This window comes from Lissotriton helveticus, chromosome 1_1 (genome assembly GCF_964261635.1).
Source record: "Lissotriton helveticus chromosome 1_1, aLisHel1.1, whole genome shotgun sequence".
Lineage (NCBI taxonomy): Eukaryota > Metazoa > Chordata > Amphibia > Caudata > Salamandridae > Lissotriton > Lissotriton helveticus.
In genome coordinates, this window is record NC_136057.1 from 1,659,626,914 (window position 1) to 1,659,654,866 (window position 27,953).

At 43.3% G+C, this 27,953-nt stretch overlaps 1 protein-coding gene across 2 annotated transcripts in view; it reads right to left on the reverse strand.

Moving 5' to 3' along the window:
• Window positions 1–2,031: 2,031 nt before the first annotated feature.
• Window positions 2,032–27,953, reverse strand: part of LOC144830089 (17-beta-hydroxysteroid dehydrogenase type 6-like) — a 137,023-nt gene continuing 111,101 nt past the window's right edge. For both annotated transcript variants that reach the window (XM_078688883.1, XM_078688881.1), the window contains exons 4-5: window positions 3,595–3,758; window positions 2,032–2,942 (exon numbers count right to left, since the gene is read on the reverse strand). In XM_078688883.1, coding sequence (XP_078545009.1) covers window positions 2,731–2,942; window positions 3,595–3,758 — 376 coding nt within the window. In that variant the 3' untranslated portion in view covers window positions 2,032–2,730. The remainder of the gene's footprint in view (window positions 2,943–3,594; window positions 3,759–27,953) is intronic.

Consider the following 27,953-nt stretch of genomic DNA (forward strand, 5'->3'; position numbering starts at 1 on the left):
TGGCTAAAAACTATTGGCAAAGCCAATAGGTCACAAAGGCAAGACCCATTGACTTTGCCAATGCTTGTTCTATTTAGAATCGCATAAATACAATGGGGATTCTATTGCTTGGTCATTTCCAGAAATATGCTACCTTTCTATCAGCCTCGTGCTTGCACTCAGTAAACTCAGGCTTTGTCCAGAGCTGTGCCAGTTATTTTATCATCTGCCACCTGTCTTGTTACTTCTCTGTATTTTGTCCAGAGTCCTAAAGATCTGTTTTCTCCCTACCGAATTTGCCTGAATTTTTCATTGTTGCTTACAAACTTTGTTTTAAGTTCATCTTAGTTTATCACTACGTTTTCAACAATATCAGTTTCATCACTGTTGGTTCATCGAATTCACATTATGCTCCTTTGGGATATGGCACACGGTTCAGTTCTTCATACTTTTTTACTGCATGCTCCCACACAAACCTTTGTTTTCCCATCTGCGGTTCTCTGGAATCACAGCTCCTTACTTTAGAACTACTACCCTAGTCCAGAGTTCCTATGATTTCCCTTGGTTTCTGCTTCTTTAGGATCTAGTTAATTCCTCTGGACCCTTGTAGGTAGCAAATCTTGAAAAGATTCTTCTGTTGCTATGTCTAAGTGTCTCAGCTTCATCCAGGATTGCCCATAAGGAAGTTGGTTTGTGTTTTTTGGAAGAACAGCTTCTATTGAAACCCCTACTACTCTGGCTTTCCATCTAGTCTAGAAATGAAACGAGCTTTACTAAATCAGTCATGTTGGACCGTCTTGCCCTGGACTATGTTTCTAACATTCCCTGGCTAGCGTATACTAGCGTATAGATCTACTTCTTTTTGGTACTTTATTTGATATAACTGTACTGGAACACCCACTAAAATGTACAACTCTTAACAAGGGCCTTAACAAAGCAACCTTTTTCAAGTATAGGCATCCCTAGAATGAGTGAGGACCTGAGGAAATCAACTGCTGCTTTTTACATGTCAATCAATGCTCAGGAAGGCTGTTAGTATTATTTGTCCCTCATTAACAACACCCGGCATCGATTTGTTCTCACAGGACTACGTGCAAGCATAGTACACCATTTAGTTGCTTTTCCTGAAATGAGGGTAAACTCATTGGACTCATTTCCTTGCCCATGCGATGGTCGGTCTAAGCAAAGCACCCAGCACTTTAGGTTGTGCTGTATTTTTTCTAAGTACTTAAGGAGATATTAATTTAAACCAGTTCTCCTTGCACAGAATATTAGAGTTCACAATACTGCACTGAGCTATTTGTTTGCACTTTAAGACCTCCATGTTTGTTTTACTGTTGCACTTTATGTAAGAGGGGCCCTAAATCTCCGGAGAAGTATTGTGTGCTAACTGTGACCTAGGGAAGGTTTCTGTTTTAATTGTTGTTATTTTCATGTAATTTGTGGCTTTTACGTTCTTTCTTTTATTCTAATTATATTTGTATATGATACTGTATGCCCTTTTATGTTCGTTTTTTAATCTGCCGAATAAAGATGTATTGAATACTTGTTGAGACCACCATGCAAGTGAACAGAACGGCACCAACTTTCACATGTACACGAAGACCATTGTCTTTATATTGCCATGTTGCTGCATTTATAAATAAGTATTATGTATAACCGGGTCGGCATCAAACAGGTTAGCCATTCAGGAACATTATAATCTCCTGGAAGCTGATTGGCTATTTCAGACTAAACAGTGTCCAATGCTGCCCTATTTGAAGAATGAGGATTTGTCATTGATTCCTCAGACTTTACCAGCAAGAAAGCAGAAAATTGTCCTGTGCGGGGTGGAATGCTAATAATATAATGACCACAGACACCCCAAAGGCTTATTGGACAGAAGTTGGATATTGCCCTAATTAATGCGTGCTTACGTGGTTTATACGTGCTTCTTTTTGAAAGTAGACTTTTAACTATGACCAGAATTATATTCTTAGAGCGGCTCTACATTTTACAGAGAGCACTATACTGGTGGTTGCCTATGTATACACTTAAAAAAACTCGCCCAAATTTAATGGAAAAAAATCTTTATTAAAGAAGACTATGATTAGGTATACTAATTAGACACCTTGAAATTTCGTCAACTATGGTAATGTTTCCCAAATAATAATGCAACCAAGGTGCTGGAAGTGATATAAAAGCGTAAAAACATCATCCGTTTATGTTAAACAAAGTGGAAAATTGAAAATGTCTCTACAAGTCGCTGCATCTACGCAGTCATTCAGCTTTACATCCCACTATGGACTACCTTCCACATTCTTTTTGGAGGGCAATAGAAAGGAAAAGCAGAGTGACTGAAGGACCCCAGTAAAAGGAGGTTAGAGGTTCTTTCTGAATAGTGTAGGAGAAACCCAGCTGTAAGTCAATTGAAGGCTATTCAGTAGTTGGGAACCTCTGAGAAAAAAAGCTTGCTTGAAGGTTTTGGTTCTTCGTTAGAAATTTCAAGAAAATTAGTCTTGGCTTATGTAGTAGGCAAACACCGCCAGACAAATGTACCCTTGGACTTGTGTTGTTCACCTCAGGAATAGGAACCAGTGTTGTTCCCACTTAGTTGGGCGAGTGACATGAAGTTGTTAATACTGAGGAAATAATCTACCGGTTCACCCGTATCTAATGATGATGTTACATACGTTTCTGGTAGCAGCCATTTCCAAAGATGGTCATTAGATGAAGCAGCCATTTTCAAGGATGGTCATTAGATGAAGCGTCTCATTGGCAAGGGTTTGGGCATGAGCGGGTCAACACATAGTCCATGATGATGGTCGGAAAGTATGAGAGGGGGAGGTAGAAAAACTTGCAGTCCCAGCCAGGGGAGTAGCGTGTCCGCGGGTAGACGGCTATGACAGAGTGCTGCAAGGAGTCCACCACAAGGTGCAGGTTGGAGCTGCCTTTGGTCGCCAGGTCAATAAAGTATTTGCGGTCTGCAAAGAAAAGACGAAAGATGAGTATTCAGTCCATTCTCACACAAGGCAGAATCCACTTTCAAAATGCTCTCATTTTCAACAATGCCTTGCATTTTAGTCTAAAATAAACTACACATCCCAGGAGGGAAAAGAAACGCCAAATGAAAGTTACGTTTGCCCCTAAAAGCCCAAAACCTAAAAGAAACAGTCTTTCAAAACACTGTACCTAGCCTTTTCACAACTTCGGAGACTTTGTAACAGTCTACCTGAGGATCTTTAGGACAAACGTTGGCATTCACAATACATTTTACTACACTTAAATCCATATGTAGTAGTATTTCATTTTAATGGGAAGCACACATGGCTAAGTATATTAATTCACTGTAACTCCATCATCTAACATCAATTTATTTTTAATCTATCACACGACACTAGTTCAGTAATGTATCCTAAAGCACCGACTTCGGTGTTCAGTCGCCCTGTACTACCATGGAAATGTTTTCCTATGTCAATGTTATCTACATTCTGAACTAAAGGAAAAACACTAGTTTTTATGAAGCTGCTGTAGTGCAATAACTTAATTGAAAATGTGTATCACTAACACAACACTTTAGATAAAAGGAGGCATTTGTGCTACCCAATCCCCACAGCAGATGCGCAGTGAACTCACAGGCGTTGAAGTACTGCTCTCCGTAGCTCTCTTTGACGTCATTTGGCACGCGGGCCCACACGGCCTGGAAATTCTCCTCTGCCTTTGCTTTGGTCATAATACCAGTTTTGAAAGCGCCGGGCTCCACAATGGAAACTTTGACCCCAAATGGACGGATTTCGCGCCTAATGCAAGATAGAGAGCACACAGAAAATTCTAAAACAGCAGTTCTGAAAAGAAAAGCAGTATGTGAAAGTGAAGCGCTCCAAGCAAAAGCCTGCACCATAGCTCTTTGACAGCATGGTGCCACCTTAGACATTAAAACAAAACGTAATGTTGAGGGAACTCGATCTTTTAAAAATCTCCGAACACCAAGGGCATATTTACAAGGGATTATCGCCACAGGAATGGCACTTTTTGTGACGTTCCTGTGACATAAATCCTTCGCCCTATTTACAAGGCGGCATTTAGCCACTTAACGCCACCTTGTAAATAAGCACCCCTTTCATGCTACAATTAGCGTGAAAGGGGCGGGCAATGGGTGTTGCAGAGGCCTTTCCGCCGCAACACCCATTGTTTTTGATGCAGCCCCCTATTTACTATGGTGGCGTAAAGATGGGGCAATGCCAAAATTAAGACCAGAAATAACCTGGGGCCACATTACACATAAAGTGCATTTTAATTGTTTGCGCCAGATGCACCTTTAAAAAGGCGAACAGGGCACAAACAGTGAAAATGCTCCTATTACGATGAATAATCTGCAAGGGGATGTCTGAAGTCTCCATGGGACCCCCTTGCCCCCCACCAGAGGCCTGCCATCAGGTGAAGCACTGACAGTGTGCCACCGTTTCTGGGTCTCAATTAGAAGGCTGTCCAGGAATGATGGGTTATGGAATGGTGACATCCCAGCATTGTGTGGGGGGGGGGGGGGAGTGGTGTCTCGCTCACTGAGTGCCCAACTTGCATATCAGGTATCCTAGTATTCTATCTCAGCCTCTTGCTAATCTACAAAGTATGTGAAGCCCTAGACCTGCCCCTTGTCATGAGTGTGGTGTTGGACTTTGCGGAACACAACAAGCACACTCTCTTTACTGACTATGGAGTACCATCCACTTTACAGGTAGGGCTGGGTGTAGTTTGCGAAGTAGTGCTTCATGAAGCTATGCAAAGTGCACTTCGCACTACGCGAGCTATGCGAACTGCGTCGCACTGTGCAAGATGCAGTTTGCAATGATTGCACACTGCGGACAAGCATCCGGCACTGTGCAATCATTGAAAACGGCATCTTGCACAGTGAGAGCCGTAGTTTTCTGCCGCTTGAGTAGATTTTTACTCGAGCGGCAGATTTCTCAACACGGACTGGTAGTTTCTCATCGCGAGCGGTCGCGAGCATACGCAACCACTCGCAATGAGTAACCTGACCTCCCCGCATGGAGAATCTCGTTGGAAGCTTAATTTTCCACGCTCGCGATCAGCAACTTGATGTTGCTGATCCCGAACGAGGGAAAAGTCTCGCCGGGATGTCATTTTGCTTGCTCGTGGTCGCCAACTTGACGTTGAGGACCGCGAGCAAGCAAAAAATGACCGCTACGCGTGTTTGCACTGTGCTACGTGAGGGATAAAAACTAGATTTCCCATACATAAGGAGTATCGGACCTATATTATGTTAGCATGATGCAGCTATATGTACCCTTTTCTTAGTGAATACATATATTAGAGAGTAATGTTTAAATATTTAAATATATCCCGTGGCCCCTAGTTTTTTCCAGAAAGTGGCAGCGCTGGTTTCTACCCTTCTTTGGGGGAACCTCCCTGCGCGCATTGCGCAATCCAAGTTGCACAGAGGCTGGTACGACGGTGGTATCGCCCTACCTAACTTAAGACTGTACTACTGGGCAGCACACCTCAAGCCCATCAACCAGTGGATTCACGCGCCTCAAACTGAGCCAGCGTTCCGGGTGGACAGGGAGCAACTGGGCGCGACAAGCCTGCTGGGACCACTGTACGATCACCGCAAAGTCCGTGCCCTACTGGGGCCCACTAGACTGACAGTACAGGTGTGGCGTACTGCAACGGCGGCGCTGGGTTGGAGGGGGAAGATTACCGGAATGACCCCGCTGTGGGATTCTGGGATGTTGGGCAATATGAGAAACAGCAAGGGTTTCACACACTGGGACACTATAGGGATCTCCACAGTGGGTGATCTCTGGGAGAGGAACAAGGTGATACCCTTTCCCAGGCTGAAGGAACTCTATGACCTTGGTGACAGGGAACTTTATAGGTACATCCAGATACGACATGCATTGATCGTAGCCCTTCCCCCCGGCACGACACTGCCTGAGTCCTCGCCATTAGAAGACCGCCTCCTTACTGAGTTTATGATGGAAAAGGCGACGTCACTCACATACCGCAAATTGCTCAATAACTTCCCTGATCTCACACTCCTGTTGAAGGCGAAATGGGAGGGTGACACTGGCGACATGGACGAGCATGAGTGGAATGAGGCGCTTGGATCCCCTAGGGAAGTGGGCATCTCGGCCCGAATGCGGCTCGTGCAACTCAAAATACTGCACAGGGTTTATTACACTAGGACCATGCTACACCGCATCCACAGAATACCTCATCCTTACTGTCTTCGTGGGTGCGGGGAGGAAGGAACATTTTTTCATACCATATGGGAATGCCCCAAGATTCGTGAATACTGGAAACAGATACTTCGTACACTCTCACAAACATTGGACCAGTCGTTGTTACCAGACCCCAAGAAGGTGCTTGTTAAATGTATGGGACTCCACTGACCTTTCCAGATACGAACGGCTCTGGGTCACGGTCGGATTAATGGTGGCAAAACGAGACATCGCACAGCGCTGGGGGGCGGTAGACGTGCCGACTAAGTCACAGTGGTGTCTAAATATGGACAGTGTGATGATAACAGAAAGGGCAGTTTATTCCAACCGGGCCTGCCCAGCGAAGTGGAACAAAATATGGACAAAGTGGAATGTGTACAGGGGGGAAATTTGTGACCCTTTGCAGGAAAATTATTTAGAGGGCTCCGACGAGGATGAGGAGGAGGGGTAAAGCTGAGTGTGCAAGGCGGGGAGAGGGGAAGCCAGGGTTGTGGTGCATGTTCTCCTATTAGGCTTACTAAACTGGGGGGTGGGTGACGGGTGTAGGGTAGGATAGAGGGGGAGCAATTGCACAAAAGGGTGGGGGACTAGTATAGACCTCTCGCGGGAGGAACATGTAACTCGGATTGTGTTGATTCATGCAAGATCGTAATGCTGATTCCTAACGGTTAAAGTTAATTGTTGTTGTTTTACAAAAAAGGAACAAAAAAGTACAATCAAAAACCTCATCCAGCGTCGACACAGATATTTGAAAAGCACTTTTCTTTTGCAGCGACTTTACTTAGATCTATATTGAGACTGTTGATTTCACTAACTCTCTGGGATGCTGCATTCTGAACCAAAAACTGTGTTAGCGGCCGGCCCGCAGGGTTGTAGGCGATCCGCTGTGTAATATACAAGTGCAATAAAGGTTTTTCTTTAAAAAAAAATAATAATAATAAATAATAAAGTATCAGAAAATGTACAGCAAAAAAAAAAAAAACAATTATTCTCTACGATGACTTCACAAGAGGTTTATGATCATTTCCCCTTTCAATGTTCAGGCTTATAAATATATACTATGTACAAATTCTGCATAAGCTGTACTTTAGTTTCTGAGTCACATTTAGTTTGCCATACCTGGTTCTGAAACTGCATTAATAAATCTCTTTTAGTCTGCAAAAAAAATATATATATATTTAAATATATGTATTAGTGTTTCACTTTGTGTATAAGTGGCTGCATGGGTTGGTGAGTAGCTACATATGTATGTATATGGGTTATTAGTTGTTTTTCTTAGTATCAGTATGAGTGTTTGTATGGTTTAGTGGGGGTATTACTTAGCACATAGATGCATGAATGACTGACTCTCTCTTTGTATGTGTTTTGAAGACAGCATATGTGCAGGACTGTATGAGTGGATGAGTGTGTATATGTGTGTGTTAGTGAGTGAATGACTGTCTTACTAGTGTCTTTATCATTAACTACATATGTTTTAATGTAGTATATGTGAATATTGATGTATATAAGTGAGTATATGTGAGAGTGAGGGATTGTAAGATTTCCTGTTTAAATAAGTATGTGTTTCTATAAGTGATTGTTTAAGAGAGTAAGTATGTGTAAGTTTCCTTAGAAGTAAGGTGGTAGTGTGTATAGCTGTATATGCAAATAAATGGATGTTCAATAGTTTATTTGCATGTGTGAGTATGTGTGAGAGTATCTTTTGGATGACTGTCGGTGTGTAACAGGATGTATAGGTGTATCACTACATATGATGAGTGAGTATATGTATGAGTGACTATATAGAACTGTTGGTGAATGAGTGGATGTGTATATAGATGGTGGAATTATTGAATTGGTTTTTGTAACTGGTATGGGTATCTCCATTTCTTTCAAAAATTTACTTTCTATTATTGAATATGTATTTCAAGGGTTACATTACAGTGAAAGGATGTCTGTCACTCTGTCACAAGGATGGTGTCATCAGTGATGTCATGAGTGATGTCACTGACCATGTCATGAGTGATGTAATATGTGACGTCATCAGCAGTGCATTGCACGCGCAAGTTATAGTGAGTCCAACTAACTATAACGTGGGAATTTCAATGGTTTTATGCGAGTAAAACTTCCAGCTAACTATAACTGGTGTGAAACCTATGGTTTTTTCAGTGAATTTCATTGGTTTTGTAAATGCTAATTCCTAACTATATATAGGCCCTCAAACCTATGTTTTTTCCTTTAAATTTCATAGGTTTTTTTAATAGCTAATTTCTATAGCTATGAAATATAATATTTTTTATAAAAAAATCCTATATTGTATATTTATGTAATACTATTTTTTATGTATATTTTCCCTTTTTTTTAAAAAAAAATTTGCCTTGGTGCGCTCCTGGTGCGCGTACCAGTGAACGCACCAGTAAGCGCAGTGTTATGGCGCACCCCGGTGCGCGTACCGGTGAGCTGCCCGTTAGCGCCATTGCCGCGAACAAAAACATCATTGTGACGTATCGCGTAGCCGCGAGATGCGTCTTATGATGCACAGCGTAAGCGCACCCGGAAGCGCCAGCGCGCTTACGATCGCGCAACGTAAGCGCCACCGGGCGCGCCCCGGGGCGCACACCCGGGCGCACACCGGGGCGCGCAGCGTAAGCGCGTCGGGTCATGTGACCTGAACATAACACTTTTCATTGGTTGCTAACATTTTTTTTTTTACGAAGAATGAAATCCCCACCCATTTCCTTCACTTCTTCTTTCACTTTTGTGACTGCAAGACCTGCCTTTTTGCTGTCGGATCTTTGTGGGAATAAAATCTTGGATTATCATGGCTGCCAGACCATCCAGCAGTGAAGATGACTCCAATTAATTTCTTGATGAAGAGGCTCCTCAGCCGAAAGTAAAAGAACACTTTATTTGAAAGTTTTTTTCTATTCCTGATGACAAGAAGAAAGTAAATGCTCCAAAAGTGGAGTGCAGGATTTGTCACACTGTCCTGTCACGGGGTGACCTCACTAAGAAATATTCATTTGGTAACTCCACAATGATTCGCCATGTGGAGAGGAGGCACCCCCAGAATTTTGCCCGGGAAAGTGTCAGGGCTCTGGCACGAGAGGCTCCCAGTGATGGGGCCTCTACTTCAACCGGAGGACAAACTACATCAGGGAGGGAGCAATCACAAGAGCAGATTCCCAACATCCAGCCTGCTTTTAATAAAGGCGTTATTAAATGCAGATATTGCGATAAGTTACTTTGCTATGGGGAACAAAGTGTTCTGCTCATGGTTCGAGCATTGGATAACCATCGCTGCCGTTTCCAGCCCTAATTTTGTTTTTTGTTTTTTGCTCCTGTTGAGCAGTTTCCCATTCCCGGTTTTTGTTTTTGTTGTAAAAAAAGAAAAAAAGAAGAAAAAAAAAAGTTCAGAACTACCTCCAATTCTCATCAAAGAGCTGTGTTCTTTAAAAATATATTTATTTAATCATGCAGACCCATGGTACGCTCCCCGGTGCGCGTACCAGACGCTCTCCCCGTGAAAATCGTTTTTTTTTTTCCGCGGGCCCTTTTATAGCCCCCACATCAAACCTAGGGGGTCAGGAGGGGTCTACCCTGCCCCCTTATGGTCATTTCCCCCTTTGTTTTTGCCACCTCTTGTGTATCGATCCTACCGAGACACAAGATGGCGGCCGCTCCGGACTGTTTGGAATGTTGACAGACACCCGAGAGCCAATCAGCTTTCCGCTCACGTACTCGCGTTGCGCGCCAGGTGCACGCCCCGGTGCGCGTACCGGGGCGCGCATATAGATATATATACTTTTTTGAACCTAAATTACTCAAAATCCTCTGGAGCACATATCTTGAGACATAGCAAAGGCACATCGGGCTACCATTCCCTACAATTTTGCCAAGTTTGGTGGGAATCCATTCAGCCGTTCGGGCTAAAAGTGAGTCCAACCGCCCTATGGAAATTAACATGGGGAAAACACGTTTTGGGACCCCCCTTTTATCTCATCCCCGCTTGACAACCCCCCCCCCAAACTTTCAGGGAAGGAGCGTAGCGGAGCGGGCCATCTTCTTTGAGAAATTCGAGACGATTCGTCCACCGGCGCCAAAGTTATTCCCAATAGAATGTTGCGGATTTCCTATGGAAAACAATCCCAACTATAACTACCTACTGGCGACCGCCAGTAGGTAATATATATATATATATATTAGTAAACTTTCATCTATGGTGATACACAGCAATATATGTTATATCATTATGTAAATAACTAATTTTGCTTAATTTTGATTCAGAAATGTTATTTATTTATATAACGAATCATGAAACACCATTAAGATGATTAATTGTCGAATAATTGGTGATTTGTACATACAAAATAATATGTTACAAAATGGCGCCCACATTAGTAGTGGAACACGAGTCCTTCCTTAAATTTGACAGCCGGAATGCAAATAAAACATGGCGTTTCATACCAGTGCCGGTAACATCGAGAAAGGCACTTCTGCCGAAACGCGTCTGTTGCTGTTGCTGTAACCAATAAAATAAGAAACTTGCATTGCAAGCTGCCCGGAGTGCGGTTTTCCTTGTGTACGTTAGTACAATTGGGATTTGAGCTGAATATTGAAAGCGGAGTCCGCAACCGCTTTACCTGCACCCGCCCGCGAGTGCCTCCCGTTCTACATTGTGGAAATCTGGAGCTGGTCCTTTAAGGAGGCACCGTCGGAAACTGTGACCTTGCTGCGCTGCCATATGGTGTGCCTAATGCATGCGGAATGCCGCGCCGAGGGAAGGAGAAAAATGCCCAGCGTCTAAACAACCCGCATGAAGATGCCACCCTCGGTGAGTCACGCACAGCAGCGCACCGCATGTACTCTAATTGTATGAGTATCAACAGTATTGTCGGCAGAGCTTACGGGGCAGCTTTGTAAATTGCAAGAGCAGTGGTTTTGATGGCCGTCAAAGCTACTTACAGCCAGAACTTTTTGCCATGGCACAAGTCATGTTTTGTGAACAAGAGCGTCGAGAAGCTGCCAAGGGCATGTTTAAAAGGCAAGACACCAGACACGCCCACACAGCTGCCAGGAGCCAGGAACAACCTAAAAGCAAAATAACTGATATCATGATCAAATTAGAGCGTCTCTACGAACGCGAAACACGCAAGTGGTGGGAGGCCACCAGCCTACAAAACTACATTGAGGAACAACGTGTCCCTAGAGGGCTGAGGGTATATACTGTGCCCTCCTATGAAAACCCAGACCCACAGTTATTAACTGACTGGGCAGAACACACGGCGCAATACTGCAGAGGCACACTTGGCATACTGGTGAAGTATGCGTGGAGTGACAGAGAAAAAGCCCTTCAAGAAATTAAAGAACTAGAAGGAGACCTATCTAAGGAAGATCTAGATAAGAAACTTTTGGATGACATGATGGGCCAAATGAAATCACGGCTGATCAAATATGAACAAAAGATCAAGTTACGAAAGCAAGAAAAATTTGCATTTGATGAAAATGATTACTTACAGGGAAGAGTTCTCACCTTCCCGTAAGTTTGATGGTCCCAGAAAGAAAGTAAATCAATGATCCAAACAAATCACTCCTAGCGTAGAGACCTCTGAATCGGAAGTCACCGAAAACGAGTCGGGAGATGAAGGGTCAGGCACAAGAGCTGAAGGGAGTAAAACACCCACTCCTTTTCATGTCGAATTCAAGATTATCCGACAGTCGTGGGTCCGGGGAGGCAAAAACAAACCCCCGGAAGGAGGTGCAGAAAAACTCGTAGAGGCGGGGGAGGCAGGAAAAGGAAGGGGCCGAACCCGAATTTGGGCGAATCGCAAGAAGAACATGAACAGGCAATAAAAGCGTCTAATCTGACAGTAGTCAACCTCATGGAAAGGACCCTCGCAGATGTGGAACATAAGATACTCACCATGGGATTAACATTCTGCCCCAGTAACAAATTGGAGTATACACAAGTACGCATAGACCTATTTAGTTTTGTGCGGAAGCTCAAGCTCCATAAATATTTCAAAACCAGATCACATCTGAAAGATCGTAAAGGGAATACCGCGAAGTTGACTGCAACTGACGCCCTCACTGGGAAAGATCTGACCGCAATTGAGTGTCTGGAAGAATTGTGGTAAGAGACTGCCGGTGAACTAGTGCACGGAATTCCAGACTTTCCTACGAGAGCGGCAAATGTAGGTGTGGAACAGGACAGGGAAGAGAGTCCATTTAAGCCTAAGTCCCTGTTCAACCCACAAATGCCATCCGATGCAATTGACATTTTTTCTGATGCGATGATTAATGACCTCCTCAAGTTCAGAGGGAGACCCAAACAAAGCTCATGCTCAGGCAATCTAACGAAAATGGAGAAACAAGCATTACAACAACTAGTACAAGAGCAAACAATCGTCATAAAACCCTCAGACAAGGGGGGTAACGTAGTACTACAAACAAGGGAGGTGTATTGTGAAGAAGCACTCCGACAATTAAACACGGACTGCTATCTAAAAGGCACAGCCAAGGAGTACCAAATAAGCATCCTGGATTATGACAATCTGATTGCCAAGTGGTACAGTAAGAACATGTTAGGCCTGGAAGAACATTTATTTTTACGAAGCTCGAATCCGGTCACACCCACCTTCTACTATATACCCAAACTGCATAAGGACGATAAACATCTGCCTGGCAGGCCTATTGTTTCCTCCATGAATGGATTGACCGAGCATCTATCTATGTTCATCGATCACTTTTTATCAACATGGGTACTCCAATTGGATTCCTATATAAGAGACACCCAAGACTTTCTAAACCACATAGAGAACATCGAATGGGACCCAAGTTATCAACTTATGGTTCTGGACATTACCAGTTTATATATATGCATAAAGCATGAGGATGGTATAACAGCGGTAATGTCCTTTTTAGAAAGACGACAATTGAGGTACTCAGCACATACCATCATGCTTATTGAGAATATCGAGTTTTGCCTAACCCATAACATCTTTCTATTCGGAGACCAGTACTACAAGCAACTTACTGGCACGGCGATGGGCACCTGCTTTGCCCCCAGTTATGCGAACTTGTTCGTTGGCTGGTGGGAGGAGCGGGTGCCCAGAACCTACCGGAGTGAATCCAACTCAGGGCAGGTCATAAAGTGGTACCGGTATATCGATGATTTATTCATCATCTGGCAGGTAAACACAGAGTCAGCCAATCGATATATTGATCTCCTCAACAACAATCAAGTCAATCTTAGATTCTCGGGTACAGTTAGTCCAGTGGCAGTGGACTACCTGGACCTGAGGATCTATGTTGAGGAGAAGACTCTGCAAACCACTCTTTTCCGTAAATCAACGGCAGGAAACTCAATACTCTTTGCTAGCAGCAGCCATCCACCTAAACTCGTCCAAAGCATTCCCTACGGGGAATTGCTTAGGCTGAGAAGAAATTGTTCAAAAGACAACGAATTTGAGAAAGCTGCAGCAGCAAGCATTGCAAGATTTAGAGTCAGGGGATATGATCCAGCTACCCTTGACACTACACTACATAAAGTGAGAGGAGTACATAGAAAACAACTGCTTACTGGCAGTAAAAGGGCCTCAGCTGATGTAGGTAAGTTCCGGATGGTAACTCCCTACTCAGCTGAAGCAAACCATCTCAAGAAAATGCTACGAAAAAACTGGCCCATTCTCCTATCAGACACTATCATTGGTATGGACGTCCCTCCTCAACCTTTGGTCACCTTTAAAAGAGCGAGATCCCTACGGGATATCCTGGTCAAAAGTCATCTAGACAAATTGCCTGGAAAAATAAGTGACAAACAAGGGGCCTAGTACCATAAGCAACTAGGACTCTAACATGCACTACTAAGACGCATTTGCTTTGTATATTAAATGTAAATTTTTAATACACTTTATATACGTTTCTTTATCACAAGTGAATTATATTTCAATTGTCTTGAACATCAGTTTTTTACGGTATGTAACCTTTACCACGCATTTTTTACAACGAAATACCATTACCACGCATTTTTTACAACGCAAAAACTTTTACAACGCATACTTTTACAACGGATACTATTACAACGCAAGTACTTTTACAACGCATGTACTTTACAACGCATTTTTTGGGTACAGGGGTATTTTAAGGGTTAAGGGCTAGGTTTGGGTTTTTGGGTAAAGGGGTATTTTTAGGGTTCAGGGCTAGGTTTGGGTTTTTGGGTAAAGGGGTATTTTTAGGGTTCAGGGCTAGGTTTGGGTTTTTGGGTAAAGGGGTATTTTTAGGGTTCAGGGCTAGGTTTGGGTTTTTGGGTAAAGGGTATTTTTAGGGTTCAGGGCTAGGTTTGGGTTTTTGGGTAAAGGGGTATTTTTAGGGTTCAGGGCTAGGTTTGGGTTTTTGGGTAAAGGGTATTTTTAGGGTTCAGGGCTAGGTTTGGGTTTTTGAGTAAAGGGGTATTTTTAGGGTTCAGGGCTAGATTTGGGTTTTTGGGTACAGGGGTATTTTTAGGGTTCAGGGCTAGGTTTGGGTTTTTGGGTAAAGGGGTATTTTTAGGGTTCAGGGTTAGGTTTTTGGGTACAGGGGTACAAGGTAAAAATAAATTAAAATTAAAATTAAATTAAAATAAATTTTATTAATTTTAATTAAGAGGTACAGGGTAAAAATAAAACAAAATTAAAATAAAATAAATTATATTAATTTGAATTAATTACATTTTTAAAAATATATTATATACTTACCAATACCTACGTTGTAATGGGATGCGTTGTAAAGGTATATGCGATGTAAAAAAATGCGTTGTAATAGTACTTCGTTGTAATGGATCCTGCGTTGTAAAAATTGCGTGGTAAAGGTAGGCGTTGTAAAAGGATGCGTGGTAACGTCATACATCCGTTTTTTACACATAAGTTTGTTTTAACAATACTAGGTAAATCACAATTACAAATCTCTGAGAATTCAACCCTATGCATTTCGGGACATAGTCCCTTCCTCGGGGGAAGATATAGATAGTAGAGACGTCTATCGGACGCCCTGGTGTGGCTTGTACGGTGTGCACCCGGCCAGACTGGTCTCGGAAAGGCCTGTGGTTGTACCTGGGTAGCCTTGGGGACATATCTGAAGCGGTGCTAAGAAAGCGGGCTTTCTCAGAATAGTCCAAGGGGTGAACCAGGAAGACTACAGGATGGTCTGTAGGACAGTCTGTGGTTATACCTGTCCGACAGTCTCTTGGTAGTCCTTGGACTGCTTGATTTTGGTATCTGTTGGTCTGGAATCTGAATTGATAGATTCTCCACGAACAGGAGTCAACAGGCTTTGTTCTTTGTTTGGAAAGAAAAAAGAGACATGTCGTTTGAATATCTTTGTATGTACATGTATTTTTGTTCTGTGTATGTTTGAATAAGAGTGAGGTCGAATATGTTGTGAATGTATGAACATGGCCATGTTTGGAAGTACGTTTTTATGACTGAATGAGGAATAAGTGACAACAATCACTATGCCGTGGGTGAGCAAATTGAGTTGTTTTGGATGTTGTTGCCGTCCTAAAGATACGCGCTTGGCTGAAAGTCAACCTGCCCCGCCTGAGGGCAGCCCGAGTTATGATATGTATGTAAAGCATGATATTACACCTATCTTGTTTAATACATTATGGCATAAATATACTAAGGATAATGTAGAACTGCAATGGCCCTTAACCGGGCTTTTGATGAGAAAAAGAGAAATTTTTTGCAGGATCGATTGTTTTCTAAAGGTAGTCAACAGTCAATGTTTGATTCCCTAAACCTATGGCAGAAGGAAACAATGCGTAGACGTATACGGGAGGAGAAAGTATGCAGAATGAAGGTTGGTCAGACGATTGCGCAGAAAGCCATTGCTTATGATAAAGCTCAAACCAAACAGGGAATTGATTGTGCAGACAGGCAATTTAGATTGCAAGTGGATAAGACCTACGTGGCTAGGACTGAAGCGGAGGGTGAGATGGAGGATTTATTGGATACTCGTCCACCTCCCCCTTATGCTCCACAACGTATATATCCTGTTGTTTCCCTAACTGAAGTACAGATCCCTTCAGCCTCTGCTCCTGATGTTTCCTCTTCCCCAGTCTCTCTGGGAACATCCTCTGTTTTATCTCCCTCTGCGTCTGAGACGGCTACTTTATGGTCTGTTACGTTGCCATCTTAAGTTATGTCCACAGCTGCTTTGTCTCCCTCTAACCCTGCATGGGCTTCTCAGTCAGCGAGCACGACCCCATCCCTAGCTGACCCAACTTCATCTCTTGCTGCGGGGGATCTTGGCACACGAAAGTTGTTTACTCGTTCAACTGTAGGACTAAATGAGAAACAGACGGTTGAAAATCAGTCATCCCAGTGGATGCGACATCCTATTTATACTATAACTGATATATGAAGCACGCTCCGAGACTTCGAGGCCGTTATGCAGCAACATGCCATGAAACACTTGGCCACATGTCTTCTTACTTTATGGGAACAGTGTTTTCCAGGAGGGATGGCCCCCCAAGTGATGTATGATATTCGGGACAGGGCTCATAAGTCGGATCTTAGACCTGAGGAAGTGTACAAAAATGTTGAGACTTTATTAAGTTATCGAGAGCGGATGCACCAAAAATGTTCCTCATGGGACTCTCAGCACCCCATGCGAGAAGTCCATCCTATCTTTCATCCTGAAATACCGGAATTAAAAAATGATCAGGATGTGGTGACTAGACCTCGTGTAGAGGCACGAGTGCAGGAACAATGGGTTTACACCCCTTGGAAGAGAAGTGAAGCCCTCTCGTTAAAATCACAACTACCTGACCCCCGTAAAAATCCCATGGCTTATTATAAAGAACTCACAGAAACGGCTTCCTCAGCAGTTATGACCTTAGCAGACATAGAGCTATTTTTTGTGTTGTTAGTCCCTGTTGATGTATGGCGTCAGGTGCATGATCAGGACCAGGTTCAAGAGTTATGCGGAACATGGGATCAGATAAAAGATTGGGATAAGGAACCCGAACTTTTGCCGTTACCTGGCCACATTATTACTTACATGCATTCCTTAATTCCACCTCGTAAGGTGGATTGGGATAAATTGACAGCATGTAAGCAGAAGAAAGATGAAAATGTTTCTGATTTCTTCACAAGATTTGAAGGAGTATTCTTTGATTTTAGTGGACAGGATTTATCATTGGAAGGTTACAAAGTACCTGAACCACGGCTACGCCCTCGGTAATATTGAGTATGGCCCAATATTACGAACATAGAGAAAATGTGAGTAAGGATAAGACGGAAAAGAAAACGAAAGATCTTAATAAGACACCGGTGTTGTTGCAACAAGTTGTTTGTGGACGAGGCAGAGAGAGAGGTGGTAGAGGGTTCGTCCCAAGGGGGTCGGGAACTGGACGAGGCGGAGGTCCTGCTGTTATTTTGGGCTAAACCAGTGCGCTTACTGTAAGGAGGAAGGGCATTGGCGATTTCAGTGTCCATTGTTGCTGGCTCAGAATGGGGCTATGAGAGGAAGAGGTCGAGGAGGTGTGGATCGCAGTGATATGCGCCGAGAGGAGGCGACACACGTTAGATCAGAAAATAATTATTTAGATAATCTGAGAGGTAGGCAGTATTATAATGAGGACTCTGCGATGGATGCAACCGAAGGGTATGCCTATAAATAGGACAGCCTAGGACATAGTGGGGGCCAGGTGTCCGTACCCGTTGATCAGCAAGGTCCTTATGTAAAGGCGCATTTGATGGGGACATCTGAAAAGTTTTTAGTTGATACGGGTGCGATGAATAGTTCTGTTTCTCGTTCGCTGGTCCCAGGGGCTGCTCTGTCCGGGCCAAATAATGTTTTGGTGGGATTCTCCGGAATTCCGGTGGTGAGCCCCATTTCCAAACCCATTCCATTTACAATTGGTCCAGTTACGGTAGACTCCCAGTTTCTTTTGACTTCCCACTGTGGTGAAAATTTATTGGGCTTGGATTTATTGAAGAAATTACATGCTAAAATTCATCGTTCACCTGATGGTGTTTATTTGACTATCAATCCCCTTGGCAAGCACACTTTGCAGTGTGTCACCTAAAAATTAACCCCTCCCTCCCGAGTTTGCTGCTATCCCAGCGACGCTGTGGGCCACTGGAGACACAGATGTAGGATTATTAAGGATTCCATCTGTTTCTATTACTTTGAAGCAGAATGCTCGGCTTCCACATATATCTCAGTACAAAATCTCTCCGGCAGGCAAGAAAGCTTTGCTCTCCATCATACAAGATTTGATCAAAAAGGGTGTGGTGGAGGAGACAGCTGCTAATATATGCAACAGCCCCATTTTACCGATCTTGAAAAAGGTCCCTGTTGGAAGTGATCCTGACTATGTTGATACTTATCGTTTTGTGATTGATTTGCGTGAAATTAATAAAATAGTGGTGCCCCAATACCCTGTGGTTTCTGACATCACTACTATTCTCACTATGATTCCTCCAACTGCCAAATATTTCTCTGTGATCGACTTAAAGAATGCTTTCTTTAGCATTCCGATCTATTTCGATAGCCGTCATATTTTCGGCTTCTCATTATCTGGTCGCAGCTTCCAGTTTTGTCGCGCTCCCCATGGGTACACAGAGTCCTAGTATTTATAGTCAAGCTTTAAAAACATTGTTGGATGATTTGGTCCTGCCTCCTGGTAATGTGCTTTTGCAAATATGTCAATGATCTGTTGGTGGCCTCCGACACGGAGGAAGGTTGTAAGGAAGCCACTGTTAAATTTTAGTCTCATTTGGAGGCTAATGGCAATAAAGTATCTCTTTCTAAATTCCAATATTGTCAACAGGAGGTGACCTACCTAGGTCATTTACTGTCGAAAGAGGGGAGAAGACTAACCCCTGAGCGTGTGCCTACCATTTTAATATATCTGTGCCTGGTACTCTGCGTGATGTTCGTGTATTTCTTGGCTTAACTTACTTTCGCCAATGGATCCATAATTATTCTCTTCTCACTAAACCTCTCCTGTATTTAACCACTAAAGATGTGCATGAACCTTTACCCTGGACTGACGATTGCCAAAATGCTTTTGACTCTTTGAAATCTGCGCTTTGCTCTGCACCCGTTCTGGGTACCCCTGACTACCAGAAACCTTTTGTGCTTTATGTACATGAGGTGGATGGTTGCTCGCCTTCTGTGTTAACACAAGGATATGGTGGTACGCAGCGACCTTGTGCCTATTTCTCGGCAGTGTTGGATAATGTCGCCAGAGCACTCCCTAGCTGTTTAAGAGCGACTGCTGCGGTCGCAGTGGCAATTCAACAGTCGGAAGGGCTTGTTCTGAACACTGATCTCACAGTGATGGTACCGCACGCTGTGGACACATTATTGAACAAAACGAAGATCCAGCACCTTACGAGTGCGCGTCTTACAGGTTATGAATTGACTTTATTTGCTCCCCACATTACGATTAAACAAAGTGCCACTCTGAACCCTGCTACGTTACTAACCCTCCCTTCGAACGAAAAGAACAATGATGTTCATGATTGTATATTTCGGACGGAGGAAGAGATAAAGGGATGGGTAGACCTGACGGACAATCCTCTATCTGACCCTCAAGGGGAGTTGTATGTCAATGGCTCTTGTTTCAAATTACCAGATGGCACGACAACTGCTGCATGTACGATAACTACTCTTCACACTGTAGTTGAGCCTTATCGAGTACCCTATCAATCAGCACAGGCAGCTGAGTTAGTGGCATTGCTTCGGGCCTGTGAGTTAAGTGAAGGATTGAGAGTAAATATTTACACTGATAGCCAGTACGCCTTCGGCATGGCTAATAGTTTTGGCCGACTTTGGGCCAAAAGAGGATTTCTCACTTCCCATGGTCAGCGAACACAGCATGGCCCCTTGATTTTGCGATTACCGACAGCATTGACGTTACCAGAGATGGTGGCTGTAGTTAAATGCAGTGCACACAAGGCAGTGGTTGATGCAGTTGGTGAAGGTAATGCCTTTGCTGATCAAGTAGCTAAAGAAACTGCAAAATCCAAATTGACCTCAATGTTTGTGACTTGCTCTGCTAGGTAGGTGGCTGAAACAGAGATGTTTAATAACACCATGGAGAGTGTCTGAGAAATACAGAAAGAAGCTACCCCTATGGAGCTGGCTCACTGGAAAGAGAAAGTGGGGAAACTAGATGCAGACGATTGTTGGATTGATTTGACAGAAAAACAACGATGGTTGTTTCCTAATGCATTAGTGAATGCGGTGGTAACTATGGCACATGGTTCAGCTCAAATTGGGGCAAAGGGTATTTGTGCATTATTAGATCCTGTATGGTACAATCCCAATATTCCAAGGACCGCTGCTCATTTGGTGCAATATTGCATGGTTTGTTTACGACCTAATCCTGGGGGCAGGGAACCGGTTCTGAGTGGAAACTTTGCACCACCATCTTTGCCTTTTGAGGTGCTCCAAATGGATTATATCCAGCTGGAGCCCGTAAATAATTTGAAATATGTTCTGGTCGTTGTGTGCACTTTCACTAAATGGCTGGAAGCCTACCCGACCAAAGAAAATACTGCTTTGGCAACGGCAAAAGCGCTGATAAAGGAATACTTCCCACGCTATGGATTGCCTCGGGTGATCTGGAGTGATAGAGGGGGACACTTTAATGCAGAATTTATCAGTCACTTATGTAATGGACTACAGATTAAACAGAAATTCCATGCGGCTCGACACCCCCAGTCCGCTGGGTTGGTCGAAAAGTATAATGGAATACTGAAGCTCAAATTATCAAAAATTCAAGAAAGTACCGGATTGAGGTGGCCAGATGCTCTGCCGCTGGCGTTAATGTCAATACAGGTTACCCCACATTCTCGTTCTAGTTTATCTCCTTATGAGGTCATTTTTGGGCGCCCTGCCAATGTTTGAGGCATCCCGAGACCCAGAGCATTTCGTGATATAGAGTATCCTATGTTGACAGACTATCTGTATGCTTTGACTAAAGATTTCTGTTCCATTCATCAACAGGTTTCAGCAGTTTTGCAGCCCCTGCCGGAGGGTCCCGGACGTTGCTTGGAGCCAGGACAGTGGGTTCTGGTCCGTAATTATCTACGAAAATCCAGCTTGGATCCCCGTTGGTCTGAACCGTTTCAAATCCTGTTGGCCACGCGGACGGCGGTAAAGGTAAACGGCATGCGACACTGGATCCATGTGTCACATCTAAAAAAACTCCCTCTACCGCTTCCATATGATCAGCGAATCCAGGAAGTGGTTCTGACCCAGGAAAGGGAGCGAGGTCCTCGTTTTATCCCTTTTTCTGATGCCCAGGTAATTGGAGATGGTGCTCGAGGCTCGGAAGAGGCTGTCATCAGCACAAGTGATTGCCCTGGATTCTGTTGCCCCTACAGTTGAACGAGAGGCTCGCAGTACCCCTGTTGCAATGGATTCATCACTCTCTGTTTTGTTCTCTGATCAGGAAGTGCCTGGCCATGTTCGGTACAACCTACAGCCCAGAAAACAATGCGGTACCCCAGGTGAATATGGTAAGAGATAGGGAGAGACTTGAGTGATAGGGTACAGACCTGTTCCACGAATGTCTGTTAGATGCGCTTCTGGGGTACTGAGCGAGACACTGGACTTAACGCGCTGAGAGCCTTAAACATTTGCTTGCTCTGTTCAGAAAGAAAGACTGAATTTTTTGTTTAAAGAGGCCCAGGTTGTGTTTTCTTCAAGGGTTGTGTGAGAACCGGTACATTTTGTGTGTTTGTTTTGCTGTTTACACAGAGCGGGGCTCCGTAGTACCTGAGCTAGTGCCGGGTGAGGTGGGGCAACATTCTCCTTAATAACGGGTGAGTGTTTTTACACGAGTGGTAATTTTGCTCTTTTGTGACTTTTTGAAAGTACAAGATAAGTGTTAAACGTAATGGATAAATCACCATTTATATCGAGACACTGTGTAAAAATCCAGCCTCGCAAGAGATATTTGCTAACAGGCGTGTTCTCTTTTTCTTCTATGTGTGTGCTGTTTTTGTGAAATCCAACGGTCCTCTCAACAGGAGAATCGAAGGTGATATCTAATTCTTTTGAGTTTCCTTATTCGTTATGCACTAATTAAGCAGTAGCATCATAGGTCCTGACGAAGCAGTAAGTGACCCCGGGGCACAGGTAAAGCTGCAGAAACATGTCGACCAAGACCATGTAAACTGTCTAGGTAGCTATTTGTTTACACTACCTTTTGCACTGTTTTTAGATAGTGGGAGCAGAAGGTGTTTAATAAACTCATTTTCCTTCTTCTACCCCTTTTTTAAACCACCACTTTTTGAAAAAAAAATTTTTTTATTTTCTACACTATTTAGCACTGCTTATTTGTTACATCCTGATTCCTACCTGATGTATAAAATCCATTGGGTTATTGATCTCCACCAGGCTAACGCTGCGCCAAATCATACATTGGGTCTCTCCTTGTGTACGAATGGTGGTATTCCCAAATGATGTAGGGCGGTACAGGATGGGACTCTGATGGGAACACAGTAACAAACTTGAAGGTGCCCCATGATTGATTTTGCCATCAGCACACACACCCACTCGACCCTCACCTAGAGGGCTTCTTGACTTAATGCTACTCGTTAGTTGGTTCTAGTAGTCTTGAGGGACGTAGCATTTGGGTCGGTAAATTCTCCCTCTGACCCCCCTAGTTAATTTTGTGTGAGAACATAACTCAAACGTGAGAAGCTTGTTTTGGTCTTATTTGTGAAGAACAATAGGAGCCTGCCTGTGAGGCTCTAAACGGACACAGGAAAGAAGCACCCTCTGGCAGGTTGGACTGCATTGCCTGAGTTTATTTTTGGACTTTTAGTTAGTATGTATCCCTTTGCTCGTTTCGTTCCTGAAGAGGAACGTCCTTTTGAACCGCGTTATTTCCCTGTATATATGCCCGTTTTCTCTAGTTGGACCCACGGGTTAAAATTGCATCTATAGTTATTACAGCAGTTTTGCTAATCACACTAATGGGAGTATTTATCTATTTAGAATTTCGCCACCCTATGCATACTGTTTTAGGAACAACTACTCCACCTCCGGAACATGTGTTTCATACTTTAGCCCCACATAAGGAAAAGCATCGTCAGAATTATGTGAAAAATGTATTTGTTGAAATGCTTCATCAAACACACAGTGCCACCAATACTACAAATTGTTGGGTTTGTGGTCTTTTACCATCTGTTATGCACAAGCACAGATTATTCATATCCCTACCCATGTCTCATCTGGGGAGTTGTGAGGCTTGGTTTAAATTACTTTCATTGATGTATATGCATTATACTGTGGACACTCAAAAGTTTTCAGAAAAAGATTATGAAATGATTTTAGCATATATTGAGGTTCATCAAGGATTCGACCCCGATGGGAATAATGGAGAGGGAACTTTAGATCCGAATGCATGTATGAATATGTATACAACGCATAAAAATACCACTTGGTTGAAAAATGAGATTTTGGATTTTGTTGAGTTTAATTTCACTCAGTATTTTCGACATTTTCAAGACTGTAATGTCACAGAAGATAGGGCTATTCCAGTGCCTATACTAAATAGTACCTCTGCATTCTGTTTTCAGGGAGTAGGGTACATATCAGTAGGAGAAAGTCGATGTAATTACACTTATCAGTTGCGTACTTTCAGCAGCCCTCCATTGTTAACCCCTCCTAATGTATATTTTGTTTGTGGAGAAATTGCCTATACTTGGCTTCCACGAGGTTGGGCTGGACGTTGTTACCTATCCTTCTTGTACCCTCCAGTCTATATTTCCCCTTCCATTTATCACAAGGATCACCGTTTAGATAAAAGAAGTATGCCCATTAAGAGAAATAAGAGAGAGATAGATACTACTGATATAGACCAGACAGATACCCCTGAACAGCATTTTACCGACATTGTAAAAGGAGTGTTCCCTATCTGGGGGCCTATAATCACCAGCAAAGAAGTACGCCGTTTGTCCAGAGTAGTTGAAAGGGTAATTAACACTGCTGCAGGAATATTGACTAATTTAACCGTAGAATTACAAGCGACCAGACTCGTCTCGCTTCAAAATTGTATGGTTTTAGACGTTATCTTGCAGATAGAGGAGGAGCATGCCGTGTGATCAGCAGCTCTTGCTGTGTTTATATTCCGGACTCCGTCCCCTCCGTTCATTTGGCTTTTCAGAAGCTACATCGTTTGGCTTCCGAAATACATGTAGAGACTGGTACATGGTCCCTCTCTGGTTGGTTCTGGGGTCTGTTGTCTACTTGGGGATGGAATATTTTGATAGTGTTGGCAGGTATAGCCGGTATCATATTCACGTGTTGCCTTTCTGTACAATGTGGACCTGCATGTTGCTCTTATTGTGCAACTAAACTCACCTCCTCATTGGCAGGTCCGTCCCCAGCAGCAGTCAAAGCTCAGTTAGTTCAGCAGGAGCTCAAAGATTTAATGCAGATTGATGAGGGAATATTTGAAGATTGAGCTGTTTTAGTTAGCTACATCATGCTAAAAGGGCCGTTCTGAGGGATTAAAATTAGATTTCCCATACATAAGGAGTATCGGACCTATATTATGTTAGCATGATGCATCTATATGTACCCTTTTTGCTTGAATATATGTCACAACAAGGTTACCCTTATGGAAAAACTGTTTAAAAACAAACATTGGGCAACATCTCACTGGAGTTGTATTGAGGTTGCAAACTACGTGAACCAGCATGCCGTGGTACAGCAACGCCCACTTGGGGAGGCTCATCTTTGATAAAGTAGCAGCACCTGTTGCCTGATATATCGAGTCCCATCAGCCACTGACGAAAGGGAAACCTGAAACACGTTTGGCAGAGGTTGCCATTGGATTCTTTTGAAGCAAGGTTTCTGTTGCTGCGCTGTTCTCCATTAAAAAGAATTGCTTTACAATTTGCCTGGAGGCTTTTCCATAAGGGCAACCTTGTTGTGACTTTATTTAAGCGGCTGGCCCAGTCGCGGAAGGAGCCCCTCTGTTGGAGCGGACCCGCGGGGACTTCGGGTGAGAGGTCACCAGTGAAGCAGGAGGCATGCGCATAATGGAAGGCACTTAAGAAGCAGCGCTGTAGCAAGACTTTTGTTTTTACCCACTTGGGATTGAAAAACTGTTTAAAAACGAACATTGGGCAACATCTCACTGGAGTTGTATTGAGGTTGCAAACTACCTGAACCAGCATGCTTTGGTACGGCAACGCCCACTTGGGGAGGCTTATCTTTGATAAAGTAGCAGCACCTGTTGCCTGATGCATCCAGATTACAGGTAGGGCTGGGCGTAGTTTGCGAAGTAGCGCTTCATAAAACAATGCAAAGTGCACTGCGAGCTACGCGAACTGCGTCGCACTGTGCAAGATGCCGTTTGCAATGATTGCACACTGCGGACAAGCATCCGGCACTGTGCAATCATTGAAAATGGCACCTTGCACAGTGAGAGCTGTAGTTTTCTGCCGCTCGAGTAGATTGTTACTCGAGCGGCAGCTTTCTCAACACGGACTGGTAGTTTCTCATCGCGAGCGGTCGCGAGCATACGCGACCACTCGCAATGAGTAACCTGACCTCCCCACATTGAGAATCTCGCCAGAAGCTTAATTTTCCACGCTCGCGATCAGCAACTTGATGTTCCTGATCCCGAACGAGGTAAAAGTCTCGCCGGGATGCCATTTTGCTTGCTTGTGGTCGCCAACCTGAAATTGAGGACCGCGAGCAAGCAAAAAATTACCGCCATGTGTGTTTGCACTGTGCTACGTGAGGGATAAAAACTAGATTTCCCATACATAAGGAGTATCGGACCTATATTATGTTAGCATGATGCAGCTATATGTACCCTTTTTGCTTGTGATATATTACCTACTGGCGGTCGCCAGTAGGTATATATAGTTAGGATTTTTTCTCTATGGGATTTTTGAAAATTCTATGTCTAATAACTTTGGCGTTTGTGGACGGAATTGGCTGAAATTTTCAGGAAAATGGCACATTTTGTTTCTGAGCAGCCCTTGAAAATTTGGGGGGGGTTCGTCAAGGGGGGGCCGAGAAAAAAGGGGGGTCCCAAAACGTGTTTTTAACATTGAGTTTTCCATAGGGCGGTTGGCCTCACTTTTAGCCCGAACGGCTGAATGGATTTGCACGAAACTTGGCAAAATTGTAGGGACTGGTAGCCCGATGTGCCTTTTGTAGGTTTCAATATATGTGCTCCAGTGGATTTTGAGAAATTAACGTTTAAAAAAAGATATATATCTGTAACAGCGGACCGGGCAGCGGCCCAGGACGCGTACTTTTCGCGCAACGGAGCTTTGTGAAGCGAAGCTGATTGGTTCTCTGGCGTCTGTCAACATTCCAAACAGTCCGTAGCGGCCGCCATCTTGTCTCTCGGTAGGATCGAGAGACAAGAGGAGGCCAAAGCGAAGGGGCAAATGACCATAAGGGGGCATAGTAGATCCTCGCTGACCCCCTAGGTTTGATGTGGAGGTTTTAAAAGGGCCCCGCGGGGCAAAAAAAAAAAATAATAATAATAATCGAACGGCTGAATGGATTTGCACGAAACTTGGTAAAATATTAGGGACTGGTAGCCCGATGTGCCTTTGCTAGGTCTCAATATATGTGCTCCAGTGGATTTTGAGAAATTAACGTTCAAAAAAAGATATATATCTGTAACAGCGCTCCGCTTCGCGTACTTTTCGCGTTACGGAGCTTTGCGAAGCTGATTGGTTCTCCGGCGTCTGTCAACATTCCAAACAGTCCGTAGCGGCCGCCATCTTGTCTCTCGGTAGGATTGAGAGACAAGAGGAGGTCAAAGCGAAGGGGGAAATGACCATAAGGGGGCATAGTAGATCCTTCCTGACCTCTTAGGTTTGATGTACCATTTTGCCAAGTTTGGTGTAATTCCGTTCAGCCATTCAGGCTGTAGACGTATGTAAATGTCCTATGGAAAATTGCATGGGGAAAACACATTTGAAAGTGTTGAAATTTAGAACCAATTAAAATGTTACTTTGGTTTGTATTTGTGTGTGATGAAAGTTAATTGGTTATGTATATATGTCAAATGAGAGGAAACCACAGCCATTTTGTGATACTACTGTCTGAGGTACATTTGTGAGGAATTTTTGGTGGTGAATTTCTGGTGTTTGATTTACACAGTACTAACACTTTTCCTACTTTTAAAAAGGTGAGTTGTTAATTTGTAAGGGGAACTATGTTGTACACTTGAAGATAATTTGAAAAATGTTTTCTGTTATTTATTTGCAGTCCTTCTGTTATACTAAATACTTGATAACGTTAGTTTTATATTATGTATTACTAAAAACGATAAATGAAAGTGATTATTTTTTTCTGCAATTTACAGCAAGCAATTTCAAAATAAAATGGCTCACAATGAAGAGACCGTGGCAATTTCTTTTGAATTGTCCACTACATTGATTGAAATTGAGAGCACCAATAATGAAATATTGTCACAAGGAGGACATGACTTGTATGATTCCATTAGATTGATTGAAATGGACAGCACCAAGAATGAAATATTGTCACAAGGAGATGACTTGAATGATTCCACTACGTTGATTGAAATTGAGAGCAGCAATAATGAAATATTGTCACAAGGAGGAGATGACTTGTATGATTCCATTAGATTGATTGAAATGGACAGCACCAATAATGAAATATTGTCACAAGGAGGAGATGACTTGAATGATTCCACTACATTGATTGAAATTGAGAGCACCAATAATGAAATATTGTCACGAGGAGATGACTTGAATGATTCCACTA